This window comes from Leptosomus discolor, chromosome 2 (genome assembly GCF_034619465.1).
Source record: "Leptosomus discolor isolate bLepDis1 chromosome 2, bLepDis1.hap2, whole genome shotgun sequence".
Taxonomy (NCBI): Eukaryota; Metazoa; Chordata; class Aves; order Leptosomiformes; family Leptosomidae; genus Leptosomus; species Leptosomus discolor.
The window spans coordinates 98,027,213-98,040,187 of NC_141392.1; the positions used below are offsets into that span (position 1 = coordinate 98,027,213).

The window sequence follows — 12,975 nt, forward strand, 5'->3', positions numbered from 1 at the left end:
TTATGTGGCTAGCTATGTTAATAATAAGATGGGAGAAAACCCAACAAGTGAGCTATGTATGCATATTTTAGCTTGCAAACTTGCAGACAGAATGACAAGGGGACTTCCCCGCCCCCTCACCTGCCCCCCACCCCAGCTTTGATTACTTGTTTTATGCCAAAGAGGTAGAAATGTAGGAGATGCAGACAGTTGTATGCATTGCTTCTGAGCACAGTCTCTGCAAACCATACAGCATTCTTGTGGAGTTAGTTCAGCAGTGTTGGTAGAAGGCCAGCCTACTTCACATTTTCTCAAGTGCAGTGTATCCTTTTCCTACCAATGAAAGTGTGAGAGCCCCATTAAATAAGTAGCTTTTCATTCAGACAGGCTTGCTGGATGTGCATCAACTGCATGAACAATGTATAATTCAGTCAATTTACATAGCAACCACTCTACATACTCAAAGGCCTTGGCACTCTGGGTAAAAGGCAGTAAGGAGCATTACTTTTTCATTGAGTCACAGCGTTACTGAAGTTTTACATTTGTTCACAAAGGTGGAATATGTGGCAGACTGTCTGTGCCACTCCAGAGTTCAGGCCAGAGGGAAGGAAAGGTTTGCTCCCTGATGAGATGAGAAAGAACAGTTGTGCTGGGTGACTAAGAAGAAAGTCAGGTTAATAAACAGAAATGGGATGACTCATGCTAAATTTAATACTCAACATCTGCAACACCAGTGCTCCGTCTCTCTTTAACTGGATTATGTTACCTACCTGGTCTGAAAAACCTCAGAGCATTAACTCCTGATATTTAAGGCATTTCCGTTTAAACATCTAAAGCATGAAAACTAAGAGATAGTCAGTGCGGGGGTGTGATGTCTGCGTGGTTTTCTAAGACATTGTTTATGATGAAAACTGAATAATGGAATTGGACTAAAATCTTTTGGAAATTCTCAGAATGTCTAGAATACCCACAAGGGAGGAATGTTGTTTTCGTAATCAGAAACAAATTGAGTATCCACCCACTTTTAGAACAGAAACTTAGAGTGGTTAAGTCTTCTTTCTTGGCAGACATGCTTCCTTAGCTGACAGGGACATAATTTCCACTTTGTTACTAGTTTCGGAATCATTTGTATGGACTAAACCAGCAGCACAGGAAGCAGAACTATCAGCTACCTGTGTGACAGTAGGGACACCCCCATTGTCCTGGAATCTGTTGCATATGAAGTGTTATTGCTACTCATTTGTCATTGGCAAACAAGCCAAAACCAACGCTGGCAAATTAAGGTTGCTCAAGGAAGGTAGCTCCTTTCAGCTGCCAAAATATGCCAGGGTGACAGTGGTGACTAAACAAAGCAGAAAAAGTTTCTTCACAAAGAAGAGCAGCATTTTTGAAAGCCGAGGCTGAGTGGTCCAACCTACAAGTAACATAATCACCCACTTTGTCTAGATGTATGAGCATCACTGTCTGCAGGGCTGCTCTGGATCCTAGCTATGCCCTTCTGCTCTGGGATGGGTGCTTTAAGTGGAAGCTGGATTCTACCTATTGCCACAGTGGTTTTTAAACGGTTCGAGAGATTCACAGGCTTGGCTTGATACCTGTTCTCAGTCTTGCATTAGCTGTGAGATGCAGCTCCATACATGGAGCAGAATCAATGTGTGGTAATCCAAGAAAGTATATCCAGCAGTAGCTCCTCTAAGTGTGCACTAGAGGCACTGGCTACAGTCATCACTATATAAAAGATCAAGTTGCAACAGCTGTGACGAGCTGCTATAAACTGTCAGCGGACTGATACCTAACTGTGTGCATGCATTCAGACCATGGCAAAGACAGTCAAGGTTAACAAACCCCTAAAGACAAGGAAGGCAACAAAAGATAGAAATTAAGCTGAGAACAACAAACTTCAATCATGCTGATATATAATTGGCTAGCAACTAGCAGGAGAGCCTGCAGAAAGGTGAGAATAAGGCTCATCTCTTCTCTCTGTCCTTCATTCCTTTGTTCTACCTGTTTATAGCCCTCCCAATTCTGTTTTGCTTTCTCTCCTTGGCCCTGGGCCTTATTCTGGCTCCTGGAAATGCTCAGGAGACCAGCTGTGAAGGACAGCTACTGCTCAGTTAGGTTCCCTCTCATGTGGAGACCACAGTGCATCACCTTCCCTGGCCACAGAGTGCAGCCATTCAGCTGGAGGCTAACATGGCTATTTCAGCCCCTGCTAGAAAAGAAAAGTTCTGCTCCTGGAAGAATACAGAAAGGGTCACCGCATAAGAGGACATGATTTGGGTCCATGGAAAATCATACAGAACAGCAGGGTGAAAGGAAAACTGTGAAGAACAAGCTGATAAAAAAAGGAAGAATGAAAGCAATGTGAACTGAGTTCAGCAAGGCAGGAAAGAGCAGTGAGCAAAGATGCATCTGGAGCTATGATGGTTATAGGAAGCATACCAACAAGAGGCAATAAGTGTTGGAGACACGGGCACTTTATTATGGTGGCTTAAAGAGGTCACCTTAGAGTGAAGGTGAACACATACTGAAAACAACCTACAGTAAGAGGTTTCATTAACTGGGAATGATTCCTGTGCATGTTACTGCTTACGAGAATACAAGGTTCAAATGATCACTCTGCCACTGAGATGGTGCCAATGATCAATAAATGTTTCTGAAAAAGAACGGGGGGGGGGGGGTGTGCGCGGGGAATGCTACGTGACACCACAATGACAGAAACTGACATTCTGGCCTTGAGCTAGAGGACGGAAAAGTGAGGTAAAAACCAGAAGGCATAGGGTGAGGCTAGCAAACATGCATCCAGAGGTGTTGTGTCAAGGTTCCGAAATGGCTGAAGGAACCAAGACTACAGAAGTTCTGTAACCAGGAAACCACTGCCTAGAGCTCTTGAGAGACGTACTCTGCAGAAGCTGCTGAAGCACTCAGCTCATCAAAGCCTCTATCCCCAGCATAGCACAGAGGCTTCTGCTTAGCAACACAGGATGAGAAAAAGGATAAGCGTCAGATGTCTTACAAGTCTTTGTAAAGGAATCTAGACCTCCAGTAGTCCAGGAACTAATCAGTGAATTTCGAGCAATCAGGAGGCCTTTAGAGAGACCTGCATCTCACTATTGCTGGGGACGTGACAATGGCATCAAAAAGGTGAACGCCACTGGCTAAAGACTGAATCCACTGCTTCCAAAGTCATTTAAAAGGATCTTTTGGAAGCTCCTTTGGGCTTAAAAACTAGTGGGAAATCCTTTTTATTGTTAATTTGCAGTGAAGTGTAGGAATAAATTCAGGTACTCTAACAGGCAATCTGCCTTACACGCATACAGAGAGCAAAAGAAAAGACCCTGAAAGAGAAATGTAAAAAACACATCCAGGATACCCTCCCTGGCCATGGTCTGTCAGCCTAAGATCCTCTCACATTGTATTCAGTCCTCCTAGGAAATATATCAGCATTATGCAAACTTGATAGCAATGGCAGTAACTGCAGTGATCTTTGCCCAACACAGCTGTGTAAATTTAACACTATCACATTGGTTATGCATGGTAATACTTCTGGCATGAACAGGACTTCTCAAAATAGAGTGCAGCATTCCTAGCATGCGTTTCCAACTGTACAAAGCTTTGACACACTGCAACGTAGATGAGTTTCCTGTGGTAACACAAAAACAGGGTGACCTGATACTGCTTAAGCATGATCCTCTCTCAAGACGGGGATATACAGACACACCTGTATGTCTAGATAAAGGCTGAACATGCAAGGACATTGTCACCATCTGGGAGAATTTAAAACTTGGCTGTGTGACTGGAACCAACTTGCTTACAGGCTTACATACTCATTCAGAGTAGCAGCAAGCTGCAAATATTCGCGATGCATTCAGAATTCATCGTAAGAAGCCACATAAGCCAGTATCATCATGGGTAATCCAGATCTCACCATAGTAGTCAGATGCACTTATAGGAGACTTTTCATTAACTCCCAGTTTTAGGAACTGACTGCTCAGGACATAGAGTTGACTTGGCTTCTGGGAATGATGACATCTGATATGGCAGCAGGTGAGACTTGTGCACATAATGAAAACATGAAATTTAAAGTGATGAAGAAAAATTGACACCCATTTCAGAGTGCTGGCATCTACTATGGAACAGAGACAACCCACCCTGAGGTGGAGCAACTTTGACCTTCAGTCATTTGGTGAAAACCCTGAATTAGAGTTTGCAAGTAAAAGTGCTATTTTAATTCCAGAACAGTTCCTTCCTTAAGGCAACAACTGCTACAAAATCCCCTTCCCCTGAGAAGACAAGGAAATAACCTTTTAGCATTTGGGCTATAAAAAACCCTTCTTCTTATTTTACTGAAACAGGGAAGATCAAAGGGGCAGAAAGGTGCATCAGAATGGAACCGAATGCTGTAACCATTGAAGATTTTGTTCAGCACCCAAGGTCTCGATGTGTTGCAGTTTCAAGCCACAACTAAGCTACAACAGCCTATTTCTAAAGAAGATTCAACCTTATTGATACAGATTGCCTTACATTTCCTTGCACACTATCCAACAGGTTGGGCACAGACATGTGTGCACAAGAAAAGGATGACTGTGAGTGCCTACCTCAGGAGTCTCTCTGCCTTTTTTGTGACACTACTGATGAGGATAAATAGTCCATATTAGATGAGATGATAATCTGAAAAGGTGGAAACAAAGTTATGTGTCATCATAAAGTCTGAGAATCACAGAATGGTTTGGGTTGGAAGGGACTTCAAAGACCATCTAGTTTCAACCCCTCTGCATGGGCAGGGACACCTCCCACTAGACCAGGTTGCGCAAGGCTCCATCCAGCCTGGTCTTGAACACTGCCAGGAATGGAGCATCCACCTGTGTGTAGGTCATTTTTTCTAGAAAGTATGGACCAACTATGAAATCTAGCTCTAGAAAAACCGAGGATGTCACCTCCTTCACACTTAACAAAATCAAATTTCATCAGAAAGGTCTTCGGCCCCAGTTAGGGTTGTATGGGACACGTCTGAGTGATGCTCAAACTGAAACAGCGGAAACCGCCTTGCTTCACCGTGTCCCATACTGAGACTGCAGAGAGAAGAAATTCAGTGTAAGAATGCCATTTGTTTAAAGCAGTGCTGCAATTCCTATGACGGCATAGGCCTGCACAGGCTTCAGCTCAGGAACTCATCCCTCAGAGACAGGGCAGATCGAGGTTCCTTCTTGAAAATGTCACTGGTTGCTAAAGTAAAGAGCAACAAAGACAAGCCCATAATTTGCCTTCACTTTGAGAGGAAGGTTCATGGACACTAAGCACACAGCACTTTATAGTAGTCCTAAAATACTTTCAGACAATTGTCCCTGAGTAGTACCTATGGCATGATAAACTTAACGGAGAAATACTGAGCTGAACCGTGGGTTCAATGTTCACATCATAAATTTTATCTCAACACTCTGTTGTTCTTGCCAAGGACTAAAATGGCAACTCATCTATGTAAAGGCAGGGTCTAAAGAAGGGAATAAGAAAGTGCCTTGAGTGCCTGAGGGAGAGGTGAAATTGTGAAGTTTAATTTTTTTGTTCACAACTAGCACAAAAGGAAGGGACTCCAAATTGAAGAGAGACCTCAAATTTGTGCTAGAACATAATCCAGAGTACTCAGCCATAATCTCTTTACACTGTAGGCAGCAGTTGCAGTAGCAGATTTGCTCTTGTAATAAGACTAAATACGACTCCAAAAGTGACTGCAAATACATTAGCAAAGACATCATTAGCCTTGAGGCAGAAGCACTATGACTAACTGCTGAAACTGTCCACTTTTTCCTAGACATAGTTGAAGCGCTGTTCTCTAGTACCATCTCAGACAGATCATTGTCAAATGTGCAAAGCTACCAAAAGACTTCCCTGCAGGCCAGAAAGTCTTGGAGAACTTCCTGCTTCTCCAGCTCTTGATTACAAGACAGATGAGCAAGCAACCCTGGTCAGATGTTTTCCTTCTTCCTAGACAGCAAAGAATGAGTACTCATGTCCTTGTGCAAGCCTGCATGTCTGGGTAGGAGAGGAGATTGAAGGCTGCCAAAGAGATAGTTCAGAAGCTTTTTCTGATGCTCCTTTCTTACCCTAGGATTGAGGTCCTCATAAAAGAAAAAAGACAAGCAGGTTACATACATTGCTCAAACAAACAAGCAAGATTAAGTGCACTCAAACTATGCACTGAAAAATAAAGCAAGCTTAAAGCCACATCACTGAGCAAGAGAAATCAAGTGAAGAGAATTATACCCATTTTCTGAAAAAAAGCAGAAACAAATAAGGTACTCAAAAAGAGCATTAAACACAGGGAACTAAAACAGGTCATCACAACTGGAACTAACAAGCTAGAAGGAAGTGCTCTGCCATCTGGGCTGGAGTTGAAAGAAGAAAGAGCCTTCTCATTCTTCCCATGGGTGCCTGGGGCAGGGAAGGTGAGGCACAAAGCATGTGTTCCACAGCCACTAATAGAACTGAAACATCGCTACCCTGCTTGAATGGGAATTTGAACAATTGCTGAAAAGAGGTACAATTTTAGTAACGCTCACAAGCCTCCAGTAAATTAGCCATTAATTTTTAATTTCACTAAGGGCAATGCCATTAAATACTAAATATTAAACCCCCAAGAAAGCAAACCATTCTAGTAACAGGTCCACCCTTTAGAATGCTGAATCTTTAAGGAAATCATAGTTTCCAAATTTAGAAGTGGTGACTAACAGAAGCAGAAAAAGTTTCTTCACCAAGGACAGCAGCATTTCTTCATTACTGTTCTGGTTTGAGCTGGGGCAGAACCCAATCCGTTCAGTGATTTTACTTTTCAGCTAAGCCTAAGTAAATGCACTTCATGAAGTTAACAGCATATTTTTTTTCCATCCAGTGTCTGGTTCTAGCAGCGATAGTGCTTGATGTGTATAGTTACTACCAAGGAATGGTATGCAGAAAGGCTCTTGCTTATACTTGCTCCTATAGAAACCAGGGTCACTGTTAAATCTTGTGCCCCATGTTGGGGTCCCAGAAGTGAAAAGGTTGTACCTGTGGGGAGAAGTGGACAGGACAGGTGACCTAAAACTGACTAACAAAGTATTCCATCCCATATACGTCATATTCAGTATAAAGCTGAGGGATCCCAAGGGTTTAAGCTCTCTTCTTTGATGGCCAGTGCCCAAGGAGGACTCCATCCATTCTTCTGTCTTCGATCCTGATCTGTGCATTCCTGAATTCAGCTCCTGCACCCAGTTCCCATCTGGTGCTGAGTCCAGCCTGGGACTGCCCCAGTGCCATCCCTGAAGTGTCAGTGGTGACATATTGTCATCAGAGGGTTGGGTTCAATATTGGTTTTGTAAATATTTACATATATTTTCATTATTTTCTTACTAATATTATTATATTTTCTTTTTTTTTTTTTGGTTATTGTTTCATTGAAGCTTTTTTAGTTTTCTTTTCCAAACCCGTAAGTCTCTCTCCCTTCTTTTCTCTCTCCCTCTTCTGGGGAAGGAGAGTGGTTAACAGAGAGCATCTGTCATTCATTAGTGGCCAGCCCAGTGCTAACCCATGACAATTAGCTAATTACCACATGAAACTTAAGTTTTACTGGTAACTATTAAGAGAGAAAGCTCACATTCAAATTTAATAAACATATTTATTAAATTAATTGATAAACTTATTTAAAAAAAAAAAAAAAAAACAATCAAGAACCTTATGCCTACTATTCCCAAAAGCAGTATTAAAAAAAAAGTTAAATTGTGTAGGCAAACATCAAAAAGTTTGAAAATGTGACTTTCATTCACAGACTCTTCTGCCACCGTCACCTTCCCCTATTAGACTCAGTCTCTGCCCTTGCACACCTTCCTCCCCATTTCCTAACCTTTCCCAGCTTTTCTTCTTCATGTTTGTAAGTACAGTTCAAAGCGGTACTCTCTCTCCTTTGATATTGCCTTTAAGGCAAGAAACACCGATAGTAAGAGAAAAGGTAACTCCCTGCTAATACTTCCTGTCATGGAGGCCTCCAGAACAATTCAATGAAAAGCTTCTCTGTTCCTACAGCTGTCCAATCATTAAACTCAAAACATCCCCATTGCAAAAAGCAGCTTCAGGGAAAGCAGAGTATGTTTGGTACAGGCAAACCTTCAGTGCATTACACTGACAAATCCATCAAGCCTTTATTCAGCCTACGGAAATTGAGAGTATTCTGGTATTTGTAACTTGCCCGAAACTATCCTTTTTCACAGGAACACCAACTCACATTCCCTGGATGCCAAAGTGATCTTGTTTCCTTCTACCTCCCAGTTATCTAGTCTCTGCACCAAAGCAGAGCTTTCCAGAAGGTTGCGCTTTTTACTTTAAAGCAAACACAAGCTCAGTTTCCAATAATGGGTGAAAAAAAAAAAAAAAAAAAAAAAAAGGCCCTAAGAAGCTCATCAGGGACACTTCCCTTTGTGTGATTTAGATAGGATGATGGTGATGGTACAAGACTATTGAAAATAAGCTACTGAATTGGGGAAGCACAGGCATGAAAGCATCAGGATTATGAATATGCTGTTCTTCAGTGTGCTGCTTCTAAAATTATTTTATACTGTTTTTACAGGCGACTTCCTATGTATATCATTAGTAAATGGATTTATACAGTTACGCTACAATCTTGGAGACAAGACAGTCATCCTACAGACCTTTCAGAAGGTCCATGCAAATGGAAATACATGGCATTCACTCAAAGCAGGAAGAGTTGGTAATGAAGGCTACCTGGATCTGGATGGTGTCAACATTACTCAAAAAGCTAGTCCTGGAATGAACGCGCTAGACGCGCACACAGATTTTTTTGTTGGAGGGGTGTCCTCCTTAAACCTTGTTAATTCAATGGCAGTAGAAAATGAACCCACAGGTTTCACTGGTTGTATACGAGAAATTGTTATTAACAACAGGGAACTGAAGCTTACAGCGACCGACCCCAAAGGTGGAGCCAACGTTGGTGACTGTGATGGAACAGTTTGTGGGTACGCAGTGTGCAGAAACAATGGAACATGTAGAGTTGAAAACTCAGGCTTTTCTTGTTCTTGTCCACAAGAGTGGGTAGGGAGCACTTGTGAACAGTCTATTCACTGTTCACAAAACAGGTGTGGGTCTCAAGCTTTCTGTATTCCCCAACCTACTTCATTTTCATATGTCTGCATATGTGCACTAGGCTGGTCAGGCAAGTACTGTGAGAGCAAAATCCAATTTTTTATAGCAAAGTTCATTGGCAACTCCTATATCAAATACACAGATCCCTATTATGGAAAAAGAGACCTCCAACATAGCCGCATTTCTTTAAATTTTACTACCAATCAAACAGAAGGCTTAATAGTATGGATGGGAAAAGGTGAAGATGAAGATAATGATTTCCTTGCCATTGGTCTTGCCAATGGAACATTAAAAGTTGTGATTAATCTTGGAGAAGGAATCTCTGTTCCTCTAATTCATAGCAAATACTTCACCTGTTGTGATGAGAGATGGCATGTCGTCAGTGTAGTTCAAAACCAAACTTGTATTAAGGTATATCTTGATGAGGAGCTAATTCTTTTTGAAGATATTGATCCCCACAGAAAATACACTGCTTTAAATTACGGTGGCATTTGTTATTTTGGTGGGTTTGAAATCGGCAGGAAAGTCAATACAGTCACTACAGGGCTTTTTCAGAAGGAATTCATTGGTAGAATTAAAGATGTTGTGCTCTTCCAAGACTCTAAGAAGATCCCGCTAATGAAAGCAGAAGGCTATAATGTTTACAATGGAAATTATGGAAATTAATTGGAAAAACTGTTTAAGACTCTTTAGAAATAATCAATTTCCTCTTCCTCCTGTTTCTTGTGTTAGCTGATAGTGTAAGACTCCGGAACCAACATAAGAAAACATCTAATAAATTGTCCCTAATTCCTTCTATTTTTTAGTGTTGAATATTAATAGCGTATACTCTACATGATCAGATGTTTTACTCATAAAATAACTTATACATATTCTTTAGTATTCACTTTAAAAGAATGGGAAAGTCTGCAGTTTTTTCCTTTATTGTGACGGAGATAGTTTTGTAGACAAAGATGTAGCAATTAGCTCATAAAGCCAGCCATCACTCCAGTATTAACTGTTGCTTTATGAGGACAACTTACCTGTTTCTCCAAAACTCTTAAGTTTTATTGGAATATGAGTTTCTCTTACAATTTTGTAATATTAAGGTCAAGTGTAAAAACTGAAATTGGGGGAAGGTGTACTTGGGGCAAAAAGCACATGTTTATTGTAATGAGAAAATTTTAAATCGTAACATCTGTAATTACTTCTCAAGTCCACAAAGACTTGACTCTAGTTAATGAAGTTCTCCCTCCCTTCTAAGTCTCTATCCATTGCATATGCATTTATGTAGAAGAGTAGAACTTAAGCCTGTCTTCGTGCTAACATATTAAAGAACGATGACTTTAAGACCAGAAAAGGTATTTTACTGAATTACTGAACAGATATAAAACAGGCCTGCTGTTTTTCTCCAGCAGAGGTCTCCCCTATTTGACTACAAGAAAACTTTCTCGTTTAACCATTCACAACCGGAATGCTGGAACATCACAGCCTGCATACAAATAACTTCTATTCCTAACGGCTTAAAAACCTGAAAGTCGAAGAACTGCTTTGCTTTAGCTATACCTTTCTGGCTTATACACCCTTACGTGAGATTTTGAAATTTTACGAGACAAAGGTTTTGGCCACAGTAAATTCAATTTCCATTACTATATTTTTCATTAATTTACAATCTTAAAAGTAAATAGAGCTCTTCATCTATAAATGTAAAAATTCTGTTCCTCCTGAAAAAGCTGTTATATTCTACTTTAGTGAGCAATAAAAACAAAATAAATCAGTTCTGTTTTAAAGTGCTTACCTTCATAAATCATTAGTGTATCTACATTTCTCATTTGACTGCTGGCTTACTATGTAAATAAAATACTTAAATAAAAACAATTGTGATTGATTCCTATCTTGTCCTTTTTCACTTTACTATTACTTGAAAGCACATAATAAACCATCACCTCCTTGCATGGAAATTCTCCAAATACAAGTCTTCAGCAGGTACCTAACAGAAACGAGTAACTATTTCTGATTTCTTTTTGTCTTTCCATAAAGCAGATATGGAGCAGAGACAATAAGCACAGTAAAACTAGGGGATACACATTAGTTTTGCCACATAACCATTAATTAGTATGCAGCAATGAACACACTGCCAAGTCAGTTACAGATGACTTGAAGACAACTAAGGTGGGGGGCTGACGGAACTACACCAAGATATTTTAATAAGCATGCGTAAACAACTTTGTGAGGTCCTTTCTACCGTCGTCAGCTGCTCTGAGCCCTGAAGCGATCAGCCTGATGCAACAGAGCTTCTTCCCCTCTTCCCAACAGGCAGCTCATGATGCCCACTTGGCATCTGAGCTGGCCCCAGATTCTTCCCCTCTTCCAGTTTCTCTTAGGAGGGCCTTTTATGGCCATGTGATGCTGGGGAAGGGAGGGTACTTAGGGTTTACCCTGTTCTCTCTGGGCCTCCTGGTGTACTGCCAGTTCCTCATCAGCACACACTGCTTTTTGTGGTCTGAACAGTGATTCAGTCGAAAACAAGTAACAAGTCATCAGAGCTCTTCCAGCTAAAGGGAGTGCTACAAGGAGAGCGACTGAAGGCAATGGAGAAGACAAAATCCTTTATTCCTGTAGTAGCGGGATTTATTCCCATTACACTAACTCAGATTCTAGGACCAAATCCTGAAAACTGTCACTGCTTGTTACCTTAAACTCTTAACAAAGTTCTCCCTCAAGAGCTGTTTTACTGTGGTGCTTTCCGGGTTCTACATACACGAGGCAGAAAGTAAAGCACCCTGCAAACTTGCAAAATGTTCACATATTCTTTCCAAACAAAATTATTTCTGGTAATTCTGGCAGAAAGTATTCCCATCCCTTCTGTACAGACAGTTGCAACTTCCATTGCTCCCAGTTTATTTTAAGAGCACAAATTGATCTGAATGTGAGAGATGGATCACCAGTGGACTGGGAGTAGACTACTTTTGAACAGGTCAAAAGAAAACCTTCACAAGCAGAGCTGCCGACTTAAAACTTACTCCAAAAATGAGAACAATGCTTTGGTGCACTTCTGTGTCTACAGAACTGATGTAAATACTTAAACAACACAAGACATGTATAGTACTACCAGATACATTCAATGGCACTACTGTTAGACAGCCCATGGAATTAATTTAACAACTATTTTAATCATGTCATGTTATCACGCTATAAAAGTTAAAAGTTTAAGTATTGCTTCTAGCTACTAACAAACTGAGGAGTTTTTCTTTATAAATCTTCTCAACTATGAGTCTAAGAAACATTACCTAATAAAAGTACACAACCCCCTTTATTTGGTGCAAAATTTTTAATTTTAGTCAATTTGACCATGAAGCTACCTGCAAGGTATCAAAATGAAATTTCAACGTTAAAATATATTCATAATCAAAACTAACAATTAGTGTATTGTTAAACTGGAAAGACCTTTCTGGAAAGAAGTGGCTTTTCTATAGCAAAATGCTATGTCAGTACATAAGGTCATGTACTCAGTGAAAAATAGAACACTGAAAAACAGAACAATAAACATAACTTTTTCTTCATATGGTGGAATATTTTTGTTGTTTCTGACACTCAACAAAATCACCAGTGTATCTGAAGAAGTGTAAGAGCAGGAGATTTTAGTTTGTTTTCAGGTTTGCATTTTCTTTTTGGCTTTTTGTTTTGCATCAGTGGATGGCAGTCACTACAAAATACCAATTTACTAGAAGCCCCAAAGGTACAAACACCTTTTTGCCCTTCTCCTCCCTCTTCGCCCCCAAAACTTGAAATGACCGAGCCATGAAGTGTACCACAAACGTGGCATTCTGTACTCAGCCTGCTATATTCCTTTAGCCTACAGTTTCACACCTATGAAATCAAACACACACA

At 40.6% G+C, this 12,975-nt stretch overlaps 1 protein-coding gene across 1 annotated transcript in view; it reads left to right on the forward strand.

The window, feature by feature from the left end:
• Positions 1–9,771, forward strand: part of EYS (EGF-like photoreceptor maintenance factor) — a 120,074-nt gene extending 110,303 nt beyond the window's left edge. Inside the window, exon 9 of the mRNA XM_086460467.1 lies at positions 8,573–9,771. Coding sequence (XP_086316593.1) covers positions 8,573–9,771 — 1,199 coding nt within the window. The remainder of the gene's footprint in view (positions 1–8,572) is intronic.
• The last annotated feature ends 3,204 nt before the right edge of the window (positions 9,772–12,975 follow it).